The 12,806-nt window shown below is 62.6% G+C and overlaps 1 protein-coding gene across 2 annotated transcripts in view; it reads right to left on the bottom strand.

Moving 5' to 3' along the window:
• The window catches only part of SDK2 (sidekick cell adhesion molecule 2), a 46,315-nt gene that overhangs the window by 13,020 nt on the left and 20,489 nt on the right, over positions 1–12,806 (bottom strand). Inside the window, exons 1-15 of one of the 2 annotated variants that reach the window (XM_068209930.1) lie at positions 8,173–8,396; positions 6,534–6,640; positions 4,990–5,137; positions 4,179–4,312; positions 3,206–3,317; positions 2,806–2,996; positions 2,322–2,405; positions 2,058–2,252; positions 1,768–1,884; positions 1,503–1,670; positions 1,222–1,324; positions 833–1,009; positions 610–746; positions 289–436; positions 81–221 (exon numbers count right to left, since the gene is read on the bottom strand). In XM_068209930.1, coding sequence (XP_068066031.1) covers positions 81–221; positions 289–436; positions 610–746; positions 833–1,009; positions 1,222–1,324; positions 1,503–1,670; positions 1,768–1,884; positions 2,058–2,252; positions 2,322–2,405; positions 2,806–2,996; positions 3,206–3,317; positions 4,179–4,312; positions 4,990–5,137; positions 6,534–6,640; positions 8,173–8,237 — 2,027 coding nt within the window. In that variant the 5' untranslated portion in view covers positions 8,238–8,396. Of the gene's footprint in view, positions 1–80; positions 222–288; positions 437–609; positions 747–832; positions 1,010–1,221; positions 1,325–1,502; positions 1,671–1,767; positions 1,885–2,057; positions 2,253–2,321; positions 2,406–2,805; positions 2,997–3,205; positions 3,318–4,178; positions 4,313–4,989; positions 5,138–6,533; positions 6,641–8,172; positions 8,397–12,806 lie in introns of those variants that run through there. The other variant, XM_068209929.1, reaches the window with a different exon arrangement.

Genomic DNA, 12,806 nt, shown 5'->3' with positions numbered 1-12,806 from the left:
GGCACCAGGAGCCATCAGAGTTGCCACTGTCCCCACCAGCACCAGTTTTGGGACCCTTGGGCACCCCCGCTGGCACCTACCGGATGATGTAGCCCTTGAGGACCCCATTCTGGTGGCTCTCAGGGGGCGGCTGCCACTGGATCATGATGGACTGGTTGGTGCGGCCGCTGGCGATGACGTTCTGGGGGGGTGCAGAGGGCGGCTCCTCGGGCAGGGACACCCTGCAGGGACAGGGCAGGGTGAGCACCCAGGGTCACCAGCCCCCCAGGACCCCCAGGCGGGACTCACCTCTCCGTGTCCTTGCTGAACTGTCCCCTGCCCACGTCATTCACAGCACACAGGCGGAACTGGTAGGAGCGAGCGGGGACCAAGCCCCGCACCGTCACCGATGTCACCTCGGGGTCCACGCTGGCCAGCAGCACGGTCCAGGGCGCGTCTGGGGGGAGACGGGACAGCAGGGTGGGGACCTGACCTGCAGGACACTGGGGTCCCCCGCCTGGCTGACCAGTCCCGGGGTCCCCAAGCTCCCTGCAGCATCCCCTGCACCAGGGTGACGCTGGGGACCTCTCCTAGTGCCAGTGGCGCCGGGGGGTGGCAGCAGCCCCTTACTGTTCTCGGAGACCTCCACGACGTAGCGGAGCAGGGGGCTGTTGCCGTCGAAGGGCTTGGCCCAGGTGAGGTTGATGGCCCGTTTCTCCTGCGGGCTCAGGGCGGCCACGGGGCTCTCGGGGGCGTGGGGGAGCTGCCTGGACAGGGGGGTTAGGGAGGGAAGGAGGGAGGGGGCACAGCCCCAGGTGGGGGTGCCAGCGGGATAAGGGGGGAGGGGTCTCACCGGACACGGAGGTGGGCGCTGCGCGAGTCGTTGCCCCCGGCCGAGATCACCTTGCAGGTGTAGGTGCCGATGTCACCCGACCAGGTCTGGGAGATGTGCAGGGTGCCCGCCTCATCCAGGCGCACCCGGGGGCCGCTCTCAGGGCCCAGTGGTGCCCCGTCCTTCTCCCAGACGTACCTGTGCCAGGGGAGCCAGGTGTGCTGGTGTCCCGCAGCCCCCCAGTGAACAGAGGGGACCAGGGGCTCGCTGTCACAGGGCACCAGGTGGCACTACAGGACCACCAGCGCGGAGCTGAGGAAGGGTACCCCCATCTCCCTCCCCGGCACAGCGGTGACAGCAGCCAGGTGGGCAAGCCGGGGGTGCCTGGACTCCCCGACCCTCTCACTCACCTGATGTCCACGCTGGGGTCATGGGTGACCCCGCAGCTCATGACAGCCTTGGTGCCCTTGATGACGCTCTGGTCCTGTGGTGGGTCTGTGATACGTGTCCTTGCTGCGGGGGGACACAATGACCCGTTGGCACTGCAGGGGTGGTACCGGCAGGGACAGCCCCCGTTTGCACCCACAAAACCCAGCACCCATCCCCGGAGAGCTCCATCCCCCAGCACCCGGGATAGTGCCCGGAGCCGGGCAGGGTCCCTCCCTTCCCTGGCCCACCGGGACTCCCTTACCCCAGACCACCAGGTCCGCAGAGGCCTCGTCCACGCCGCGGGAGTTGGTGGCCAGGCAGGTGTAGGTGCCGGCGTCGGGCAGGTGTGCGGGGCTCACCAGGAGACTGCCCGACTCCAGCAGGGTGAAGCGCGGCAGCTGCACGGAGCCGCTGGCCAGGACCCGCTCCCCTGGGGACACGCCGGAGCCCCGTCAGTGCCACGGCCACTGCCATGGTGGTCACCGAGCCCCAGGGCAGCGAGGACAGGCTCATCTCCAGCCCTTTACCTTTCTGCCAGGTGATGGCCGGGCGCGGCGCCCCCGAGGTCTCGCAGTTGAGGATGACGGACATGCCGTCGATCACCGTGCTGTCCTGGGGACCCCGCGTGATGTTGGGGGCGATGCCTGCGGGGCACAGAGGTGCACAGCCCCCCCTGAATTCCCTCCCTGTCCCCGGCCTGGACCTGACCCAGAAGAGTTTCCTGGGGTCCCCAAGCCCCTTGAGGGACTCATCCAGGGGCACATCCCGCCCACCACCCAGACAGGGCACCTCCAGGGCAAGGGGGGGTGGCACCTACTGGTCACGGCCAGGTACGTGGTGGTCTGCACCTCGCCGGCTGCGTTGCGGGCAAAGCACTGGAACATTCCAGTGTCATCAGGGAGCAGCCCGCTGATCTGCAGGCTGCCGTCCTCCAGCAGCTGGAAGCGGGACAGCTTCTCCAGCTGCAGGAGGGCAGCATCCTTGTACCAGGCCATCTCGGGAGGGGGGACACCTGCACGGGTACAGCCACGTCAGGCACGGGCTGGTGGCAGCACACGGAGGGCACCGGGGAGCAGCTCACCCTTGGCCTGGCAGGGGATGGCCACCACCTTCTCCATCTCGGCCGTGATGTGTCTCTCCGGCTCCCTGACGAACTGCGGGGGCTCTGCCGAGGGAACCAGGAAATAGGAGCGGGGACAGAGCCTCTCCCCAGGGTCCTCGGGCTTACCAGTGCCCCTCCTGTCACCTCCCATCCCTGCCCCGGGGCTGAGCCTGCCTCAGCTCATGGCATGTGTGGTCTGGGCTGCTTGTGGGCAGGATCTCACCCAGCACGGGCAGGGAGGTGCCCATGGGCAGGAGAGAACCCAGCACGGGCAGGGAGGTGCCCGTGGGCAGGAGAGAGCCCAGCACAGACAGAAGCTCACCCAGCACAGGCAGGAGCTCACCCAGCACAGGCAGGAGCTCACCCAGCACAGGCAGGAAGGCGCCCATGGACAGGAGCTCACCCAGCATGGACAGGGAGGTGCCCATGGGCAGGAGAGAACCCAGCATGGACAGGAGCTCACCCAGCACAGACAGGAAGGCGCCGGCAGCCACGGCGGGGACGCTGCTGCTGCGCAGCACAGCCTCGCACTCGTAGAAGCCGCTGTCACTCAGAGTGGGGTGCAGGATGGTCAGCCGGCGGCTGTAGTCGCTGATCCCGCTGGACACGGGCACCCCGTCCTTCTTCCAGATGATGTGCAGCTTGATCAGTGGCCTGGGGGGCCGGGGTGTGTCAAAAGCCAGCTCCAGCTTCCCTGGAGGATCCCACCTCTCTCCATCCCTCAGGACTCAGGTGGGAAGGGACTTCCCTCCATCCCACAGGTTCCAGGAGTGTGGTGGGAACAGATTTAGGAGCACCCAGCCCCGAGGCTGGGCAATGCCAGCAAGGAGATTCCCCATCCTCATCCCCACCCCACGGCTCACCTGGCGTTGGCCACACACTCCATGGTCACCTCCGAGGTCCCGGCCACCACGCTGGTGTTCTTGGGTGGGACAATGATGGTGGGTGCGATGGGATCAGCTGGGCCACCCACATCTGGGGAGGAGGAGGCCAGAGGCACAACCATGAGCACCCCCTGCCCTCCCTGGGGTGTCCCTAGAGAGGGCACCCAAATCCCCGGTTGCTCGGCTTGGAGGAGACAAAGGTGACAGGGACCTGGTGGCATCAGGGTGCCTTCCCAGGTGTCCCTAAGCTGTGTCCTCCCGTGGGAGCCTCAGCACGCCCAGGCAGGGCCACCAGGCTGGTGGCAGCAGGGAGGAGGGAGCAGGGAGTCCATGAAGCAAAATGATGGCAACAATAAAAAACCCTCATGTAGGCGCTGTAAAAATGCGATCGGCTCGAAAGCTGCTGATAGAGCTGAATCCATAAACAGGGCCCCGGGATGTTTATGGAGCTCCAGGATGCCAGGGGATGGGAAAACAGATTAATGGGGATGGGAGACAGGCAGACAGACTGGGTAACCTATCCTAACCCTGTGGGGCAGCAGGAGGGGAGATGGGGAGAGCGTGACAGGACTGATGTCGCTTTAGGGCATGTCCCATGGGATGGGCTGTCACCACCCAAATGGGCCGGGGGGCCCAAAGGAACTGGAGGGATGAAGCCACAGAGGTGGCCCCCAGGCAGGGGCTGCTCCAGAGCACCAGGACACAGCCAGGGGTGAGGGGTTCCCATGGGGTGACACTGCAGCCCCTGTTCCACAGCCCATCCCAGGGCAGGGCCGGATGCAGCTGGAGCAGGAGCCCTGCCTGCGGCACAGCCACGAGCGCCTAAATAAATTCTGAGGCAGCTGAACTGTTAAGTCAGCAGAAGCTGGAGTCTCCGAGGATATTTACTGCAAATTAAATTTGGGGGCGAGGCAGGGGTTGGGGGGAGGGTGCCAGTGCCCCCCACACTCACTGGCCACGGTCAGGGTGATGGGCTGGCTCGTCTTGTTGTCCCCGTTCTTGTCATTCACCGCCTGCACGTAGTAACGCCCCGCGTCCGGGGCCACCGTGGACAGGATGACCAGGGTGTTCTCCAGCGTGATGGCTCTGGGAGGAGAGGGTGGTGGGAGTGAACCCATTGAGCTGGGACCCTCACTCCCACCCAGCACCCACATGGGACCCCCAGCCTCCCCCCAGCGTCAGCCCCAGGATGGGGGGACCAAACCCTGCAGCCCTCTGTCCAAGCAGAGCCCACAGGACGGTGCAGATTCCAAGCATTTCTCCTTTTTTTTTTTCTTTCATTTTTTACTTATTGGAACAATCTAATCTTCTGGAAACATAAAATGCTGTGGGGAGTATGTTTTTTTACCATTAAATATGAGATAAAGGAGTTTTATCTCCTCAATCCCGCTTTGCAAATCGAAAAGAGACCAGTTCAATTCCTGCATAATGGGGGTGACAAATTCAATTCCTGCCGGCTGTGGCTGCCAGGGCTCCGGCAGCACCGGGATGTGCCACAGCTCCATGGGGACACCCAGCACACGCGTGTGTGCCGTGTTTGCCTCTATCCCACCCTCTCCCCCGCCTTCCTCCCTCTTGCTTTCATTTTTTGTTAAGAGATCCCTTTCTCTGGTGACAAACAGAGTCATTAGTCACCGAGCCTGTCCCTGGGTTTTAGCACAGTGCGCTCGAGATGTTGGCTAAACATCCTTAGTGTGGGGACAAGGGGGAATGCAGCCCCCGGGATGCTGGGGGGGTTCCAGGGGGATCCTGGGGGTGCTCACACGCGGCTGCTGGGGGAGATCTTCCGTCCATCTCGGAACCAGGTGACCTGCGGCTGCGGGAAGCTGGCGATGCGGGGCGCGCGGATGACGGCCGCCTCCCCGTGGGACACGCTCTGCTGCGTCTCACCGTCCTCGAAGCTCCCCATGTCTGCAGAGCAGGGCAGAGAACCGTGCCAGGGGCTGGGGACGCCCCCGGGGATGCAGCGCCGGCTCTGGCTGGGCAGCAGGACGGGGTCTGTGGGATGGGCTCCCCGGGGGATGGTGCCGAGGGGCTGCTCCTGGTCCCCTCCTCGGCTGGCTCAGGGTGTGGGATGTGGGGGTGGCTCAGATCCCACCGGCTGCTCCTGGTGATCCATCCCTCCATCCATCACCCCTGTGCGGGGTCAGGGACCCCTGTCTGAGTGTCCCCACCACAGACAGGCTGCAGCCTCAGCAGGGAGGGCCCAGTCCCGGGGCTCCCCAGCTTCTCTCCGTTTTCCACGGCATGTCCCCATGCCAGGGGCATCCCAGCATGACCCTGACTCCAGGGACAAGATGTGGCACAGCTGCCTCCATCCCACCCTGCCATTCCCAGGCTGGAAGCGCACAGCAGTTGTGGGAGACTGAGGGAAGCGGGGAACATGGAGGAGAGGGGTGGGACAGGGGATTTTTATTGACTTCCTTAATTGCTGTAATTAAAAACATGTAAAGAATCCTTTTTTAACGACTTTGCCATTATCATTAGTTGTTAGCACAGCTGCCTTATTAATTTCTCATTATCCTCCTGATTTGTCACTGCTCCTCAGGAGGTATTTAAGGGGATGGGATTGGGGATTTCCCAGAGGCAATGGGTGACAGAGAGGGGCAGGTCCCTTTTGGGGGAGAGAGCCACCAACCCAGGCCTCAGCACTCTCATCTCCTCCTTAAATCTCACCAGCATCACCCCAGGGATGCTCCAGACATCCCTCCTGGTGTCGCCTCAGGGAGGCTCCGATGTCCCTGCCCAGCACCACCCCAGGGAGGCTCCAATGTCCCTGCCAGGTCACCCCAGGGATGCTCCAATGTCCGTGCCAGGTCATCCCAGGGATGCTCCAGACATCCCTCCTGGTGTCGCCTCAGGGAGGCTCCGATGTCCCTGCCACGTCACCCCAGGGATGCTCCGATGTCCCTGCCACGTCACCCCAGGGATGCTCCGATGTCCCTGCCACGTCACCCCAGGGATGCTCCGATGTCCCTGCCACGTCACCCCAGGGATGCTCCGATGTCCCTGCCAGGTCATCCCAGGGATGCGCCAATGTCCGTGCCAGGTCATCCCAGGGGTGCTCCAATGTCCCTGCCAGGTCATTCCAGGGAGGTTCCAATGTCCCTGCCAGCACCACCCCAGGGATACTCCAGACATCCCTCCTGGCATCGCCTCAGGGATGCTCCGATGTCCCTGCTAGGTCATCCCAGGATGCTGCAGGCTCGCACATGCTGGCACGAGTGGCACCAACACCAGAGCTGTCCCGCAGCGCCGGGAGCTGGGTGTCCCCCTGCGGTCCCCACGGAGCAGGACGGTCACTTACAGGCCACCTGCACCTCGGTCTGGCGCTGCAGCAGCGCTCCCATGCGGTTGCGGACGATGCAGCGGTAGAAGCCGGCGTGGGTGCGGTCCAGCGAGGTGATCATGTACCTGCGGGAGGGGTATCAGCAGTGAGGGGACGTCCGTGTCACTGTCACAGCTCCCGGAGAGGCTGCAGGTCCTGCACAGCCTCCCGATTTACTGCACGTGTGCCAGGAGCTCCTTTGCCGAGGAGCTGCTGCTGGAGGTTCACGCCCTGCATGGATGTGCATGGCCGTGCAGGCTGGGGGACAGCCCAGTGTCCCTCGCTGCCACACGGGGACTCGCTGCCACCCACACTGGAGGTGCTTCCATTGTGCACGAGCCGCTGAGTGTCACCCTCCCGGTGCAGGGGCTGGGAGCCGCTGTCCTGAGCCCTGCCCCAGCCGTGACACTGCGATCTGCTGGTGTCACCCAGCCCGGACCTGAGAGCCGCCAAGTCCAGCGCTGCTCCGATGAATCCCGGCTGAACCCCCTCATCACCCCCACGCCGGCCCTTATCAGCGGCCAGCGCCAGCAGCAGGTGAGGAGATAAAGGAAATCACCACATCTCCACTCGACTGCCCCCCGAGCATCGCCGCGGTCCCCAAGCCGGACCCTGCTGCCACCAGACCTCCCCGGGCAGCCCCCACCCTGGAGCTCCTGTGTCCTGCCCCTCAAACGGCCGGGGGAGCCTCGGGGGGCCGGGCAGGCGCTGCAGCGTCGCCGTCCCCGACGGGGAGCGCTGCGAGATACAGCAGAGAGGGAATAAATAAAACAAGCTCAGCCCTCCTTGCCCAAAAATCTAATCTTGCGTTAAAACCCGCCGCGGGCTCTTTCGGCAGAGCTTTGTTTGTTCTTCTGAGAACCGAGCGTAAATTAAACTTTCATAAGACCTGAGGAGCGCGTTCCCCGTGCCGGGAGCGCAGCGGGGAACCTCCCCGCACGGCAGAGGGTGACAGGGGACACTGGGCTCCCTCCTCGCCCGGCGGCACCGCGGAGACGGGGCGGGCACGGCGGGACTGCCACCAAACCCGCGGTGACAACCAGCCAGCCGCCCACCCACGCGGCGTGCCGGGGTCACCCGTCCCCGCGGGAGGAGGGAGGGTGCCCTTTGGGAACGAGTCCTTGAGTGTCACGGCTGATATTTAAAAATGCTCCCCAGAGGCTTTAAATAAGATATTTCAATTCCACGGAGCTGTCAGGAACGGCTGCAGACGCCAGGAGTAATGGGCCCGCTCTCCTTGCGGTGTCCTCGTTAATAAATCACACCGTGACTCCCGAGCACACGCACGCCCATGGACGGATGGCTGGATGGACACACAGCAGCAGAGGGACACGTGTGGCCCCAAACAGAACCGTGTCCTCGCTGCCGTGTCCCCTCCAGACCCTCATTCCAGGATGGGGACAGTGCAAAGCCACCAGCGCTGGCACAGCCAAAGGACTCGAACCGGGTCACAGCGCACAGCCCTGGCAGCACGGTGTCCCCACAGCAGGACACCTCCATGGGCACAGGCAGCCGTGTCCCCGGGCCCAGGACACTCCAGCAAATCCAATTAAGAGGGCCTGGTCCCCGCACACGGGAGCTGGAGGAGTTATTGAAGCAGCAGCAGTTCCACACACACCTCAGCTGCTGAAAATAGCCCGGAGAAAGGAAATCAATTCCCGGCGCAGCCCAGCCCGCAGTCATCAACCAAACCAGCACAGACTTTGTTCTCCCCGCTCGCCTTCCACCGAGGCTTTTATCCAAGACCGCTCGGGTTCGATTTCCTTCCCCCGTCACTCCTGGCTAGGAGGGGACGGGAATTGATTTCACCCCCAATGTCACCCTCCTGTCACCCCCTCACAGGGGATGTGCTGCAGGCAGGAGGGGTGGATGCCACCCCCCAGTTTGTGCCACAGCTCCGTGGCCAGGCGTTCCAGGGCCATTGTTCCATGCGAGAAAGCAGCTCCTCCAGCTGGGACTGCTCCCGGTGCCCCGGCCGGGTGGCTTTGTCCATCCGCCCCCACTCCAGCCGGGATGGAGGTGAAGCTGGCCCAGCTCCCGGCGCAGCCCTCGCTGCTGACTCCGCTGTTCCAGGGGTTTGTTTGGCTTCTCTGAGAAGACAGAGCTTGACAGGGCATGGTCCGCGGGGAAAAGCCCTTCCACAGCGAGCACTGACCCCCACGGCTCCGGCAGGAAGCGGCTGTGTCCCGCTCAGCCCCGGGGTCAGGAGGGGGCTCCGCGGGCAGGAGCCCCGTGCCGGGGGACCGGCGGGTTTGCAGCAGCAGCTTTGGCACCGGATCTGTCTGACAGATGGATGGCTGCATGCTGGGAATGTCAACCTGTCCGTCCATCCATCCATCCGTCCGTCCGTCCCTGATCCCGTCAGCAGGGCAGGGCACAGCAGCGTGCCCAGCTCCTCGCCGTGCCATCCCGCGGGATTGATGCCATCGCTCCGGCACAGCCGCGCCCCAGCCCCGGCTGCTGCCGTGGCTCTGTTGTTGTAGGGTTGCTGAGGAGCGTGGGGCTGACGCTGCCGAATTATTCTTAGATTGAGGGGGTGGAGAAGGGCCGGGAAAAGCAGCAGCCAAAGGATTTGATCCATCAAATTGAAAGCCAGAAGAGCGCAGAAATCTGTGAGGTTCTTCCAATGCCGCCCAGTAACAGCAACAGCTGGATCGGATTTGGGATGGAAGCACACTGGCACAGCCCCCTTTGATTAATATCCTGTATAACGACTAATTAATTCTGGAGGGGACGTGTGTTTGAATAGTTACTCTGGGATAATGAAATGTCAAGTGAGCATTAAAACACACTTAGCAGAGGTTTAACGACTCGAAGCATCCCAGCCGTGTCCCGGCCCCTGCTCCGGGGCCAGCGCTCGATGAGGCTGTGAGCACCCCCCTGGAGCTCCATCAGCCCCGCTTAACTGGGCTATTGGATCTCAATTAGCTCCCGATTGCAACAGACTCTCTTTGGATCCACGTGGCCTTTGCCTCTCCTCCTGCCCGGAGTGTTTTCCCTCGGCCGTGGGAATTGGCAGCCCCGTAAATCGCTGCCTCAATTGGCCCTGCCAGAACAATGAGCCATTTAATAATTAATGCCCGTGTATTAATCAGCCTCCTTCCTGCAGAGCAGGGACGGAGCGAGCCTCGATCCGTGTTGCGGCATCCGGAGGGCTTTGGTGCATTGCTAAGCACGAGCTTGGCCACCTCCCAGCTCCGGTGGCATCTCCTGCTCTGACAGTCCCCTGTCCTCTCCACTGTGGCTCCTGAGCCCCTCTAGGATCCCAGCAAGGAGATTCCCTCTGCTGCCACCCCACCACGTGCCTCCTGCCAGCCCTGGCACTGCTGTGCTTCACTGGCACCACTGCCTTGTGCCCACGGCTCCTCATGCCAACATTCAAGTGTCCCCAAAGTCCCAGACAAGGCACAGAGACAGGCAGGAGCCTCCCCAGCACAAGCATTCCCAGGAAAAACCACCCTCCATGCTCCTCATCAGCACTCCTGGGGCTTTGCCACCTGTGGTGGTGCCAAAGGTGACACAGAGCAGGCTGGAGCCGCAAGAACCAGGAAAGCCCTGGTTGCACCCAGGAGCTCCCAGCCAGCCTGGATGCAACCCTTCCAATGCTCTTCAGCTGCCATTAATTCACTCATTGCATGGTAATTAGCTCCCCAAGGCAGAGGGATGGGCTTCACACCTGGGCTGGCAGAGAGCTAGGCCCACCAGAGCAAGGATGAGCTCCCAGCAGGAATCCCGGGATGATCCATCCTGTTTGCCCCAGGTCTGGGATTTTCAGAGGCTCCTGGCTCCGTATTTTATGTAATTTGGGGACAAACTCTGGGCATCAAACATTTGGGATCCTCACTAGGCCATAAAGGCACGTCAGAGTCTGGTGTGCACAGCCAGATGTGTCCCTGCACCCCTGAGGGACACCCTAAAATAGCCCAGAGAGGAGCAGGGGTTGAAAGAGCCCCAAATCTGCCCCAAATCTCAGTGAGCCCACACAGAAAGGCTCCTGGAAGGAGATGGAGATGGATCAGAGACACCACGTGCTGGAAAACCCACCCCAGGGCTGCCTCAGCTGTGCCAGCCCTGCTTGGCAGAGGGGAGCTGGGGCAAAGCCAGCCGGAGTCAGAGATGGAATTACAGTGTTCCAAGCTCCAGCAAAGGGGATCTGGGCTCTTGAGAGGAGGCAGGGAATCCTTCAGTAGCTGCTGGACTCCTGCACCAGCTGTGGAGGCCATGAGGAGAGGCACAAGGGCTGATTTAGGAGCCAGAAGATGCATCTCTACGGATGGGAGTCTGTCCAGAGGTAATCTATGTGTAAGGTAATTTCCAAAGGCAGCAGGACTCGATGCAGCCCTTAATAGGACAATCTCATGTGATAAATTACCAGACCCAACTAATCTGCATGTTAAATTTCTTGTATGAGAAATAAATATCCTCAATTCACCAGAGAAGTGCTTTCCTTCCGAGGATTTCATTAAAGACATCAAGCTGCCTGATTTGCATGCTGTGATTCCTCATACGAGCAGCTCCGGAGAGCCCGGCACTGGAGAGATCCTGGAGGCAAAACCAGAGCTGGGCCAGGGCACCCAAGTGCGTGGGCACCCAGCCTGCTGTCACCTCAGAGGGCATGGGAGGGGTGTCCTTGCGGGTCCCCTGGAGCAGGATGCAGCAGGCATCCCATGGGAAAACGGCCTCGTGCACCCCATGCCAGCAGCAGGGAAGGGGGGGAGCAAGGAGAGGGGAAGGCAGGTGGTCCCTGATCCCATCCCACCCAGCAGGAATATTCCTGGGATCACAGGTCCGTGGGCACACGCAGAGCCAGGCTGATCCCTGAGCCCGCTGCAGCCCCAGGGATGCTCCCAAGGGAGGACTTCACACACACACACACACACACACACACACACACACACACACAGAGCCAGGCTGCTGCTCAGTCCCGCGGGGGTCCCTCATCCTGCTCCATCCCCCAGGATCCTCCTGAGGGAAGACAGCTCTGCATGCTCCGGGATGCTCCACCCCCAGGGACGCTCCGGGGGGATGAGCCCATGGTCACACACAGAGCCAGGCTGGTGCCCAAGCTCCCACAGCCCCCAGGGGTGGCTCCACAAGCACACAGCCCCGGGCTGCTCCCCAGTCCTTCTGGATCCCTCATCACACCGAATCCCCTGGGGTGCTCCTCGGGGAGGTTGGCTCCAAATGCTCAGAGAGCCGAGTGATCCCGCCGTGCTCCGCAGGGATGCTCCCGGGGGATCGGCTCCACGCACAGGCACCGCCCGGCTCGGGGCCAGGCACGGGCCGAGCCCGGTGCCCACCTGGCCCTCGGCGAACGCCAAGAGCCGCTCCGGTGGCGGCGGAACCGCTGCGGGAAGGAAAGGACGGTCGCCATGGAAACGCTGCCAAACCGGGAGAGCGGCTCCTTCCCTGGAAACATGGCATGAGCTCCTCCGACCACCGTGAGCACCGAGTGGGGCGGCTGCAGGGGGGCGGGGGGACAGCGAGCCCCTGCCCACAGCCCCCAAATGGGAAATGCACGAGCGCCACTGCAGCCGGAGGGATGCCCTGCTCAGCAGAGGGTCTGGGGAGCAGCAGTGAGGATGATGAGGATGGAATGCTTGGAAACACAGCCCTGGCTGGGAACCACGAGGCGAAGCCACTAAGCCAGGCTGGGAACCGTGAGCTGATGCCACCAAGCCTGGCTGGGAATCATGAGGTGATGCCACCAAGCCCAGCCAGTCCCTGGGCACAGCCCCTGCAGCACGTTGTCCCCTCCAAAGCCTTCCTCATGGGCACAGCCGGGCTCTGGGCAATGTCCTCCTGTCCCTAGACCAGGGGACACACGGCAGCACCAAGCTGGGAGGGACTGGTGCCCCCCAAACCCGGAGCCATCCCCGGCCCCAGGTGGCCAAGAACATCCCTGGGCCTCCCCGGCCATCAGCACCAGTCCTCCCCTCTCCAAGGATTACTCTGTTTCTAAACTCGTTAACTTTTAATTACAACCTTCCCACTGCCTGAGCGCGCTGGCTCCACGCCACCGACAGCTCTATTAAAATTCAATTTCTGCCCATCATAACTAATTTTGGTCCTTCGCCTTCTCACCAGCAGCCTCCAGTGCCAGGCAAGAGAGCCAAACCCTCATCTCCACGCTCCAAATCCCCACGGAGCCGCGGGCACAGCCAAGGGATGCTAGCAGGTTCCAGGGGAGCCCAGCAGGGATTTGCACGGTGGCTTCTCTGCTCCGATGGCTGTGCTGCGTTTGTTTGGGTT

This window comes from Anomalospiza imberbis, chromosome 19, assembly GCF_031753505.1.
Source record: "Anomalospiza imberbis isolate Cuckoo-Finch-1a 21T00152 chromosome 19, ASM3175350v1, whole genome shotgun sequence".
Classification (NCBI taxonomy): Eukaryota; Metazoa; Chordata; class Aves; order Passeriformes; family Viduidae; genus Anomalospiza; species Anomalospiza imberbis.
This window is presented reverse-complemented; position numbering and strand designations above follow the sequence as displayed.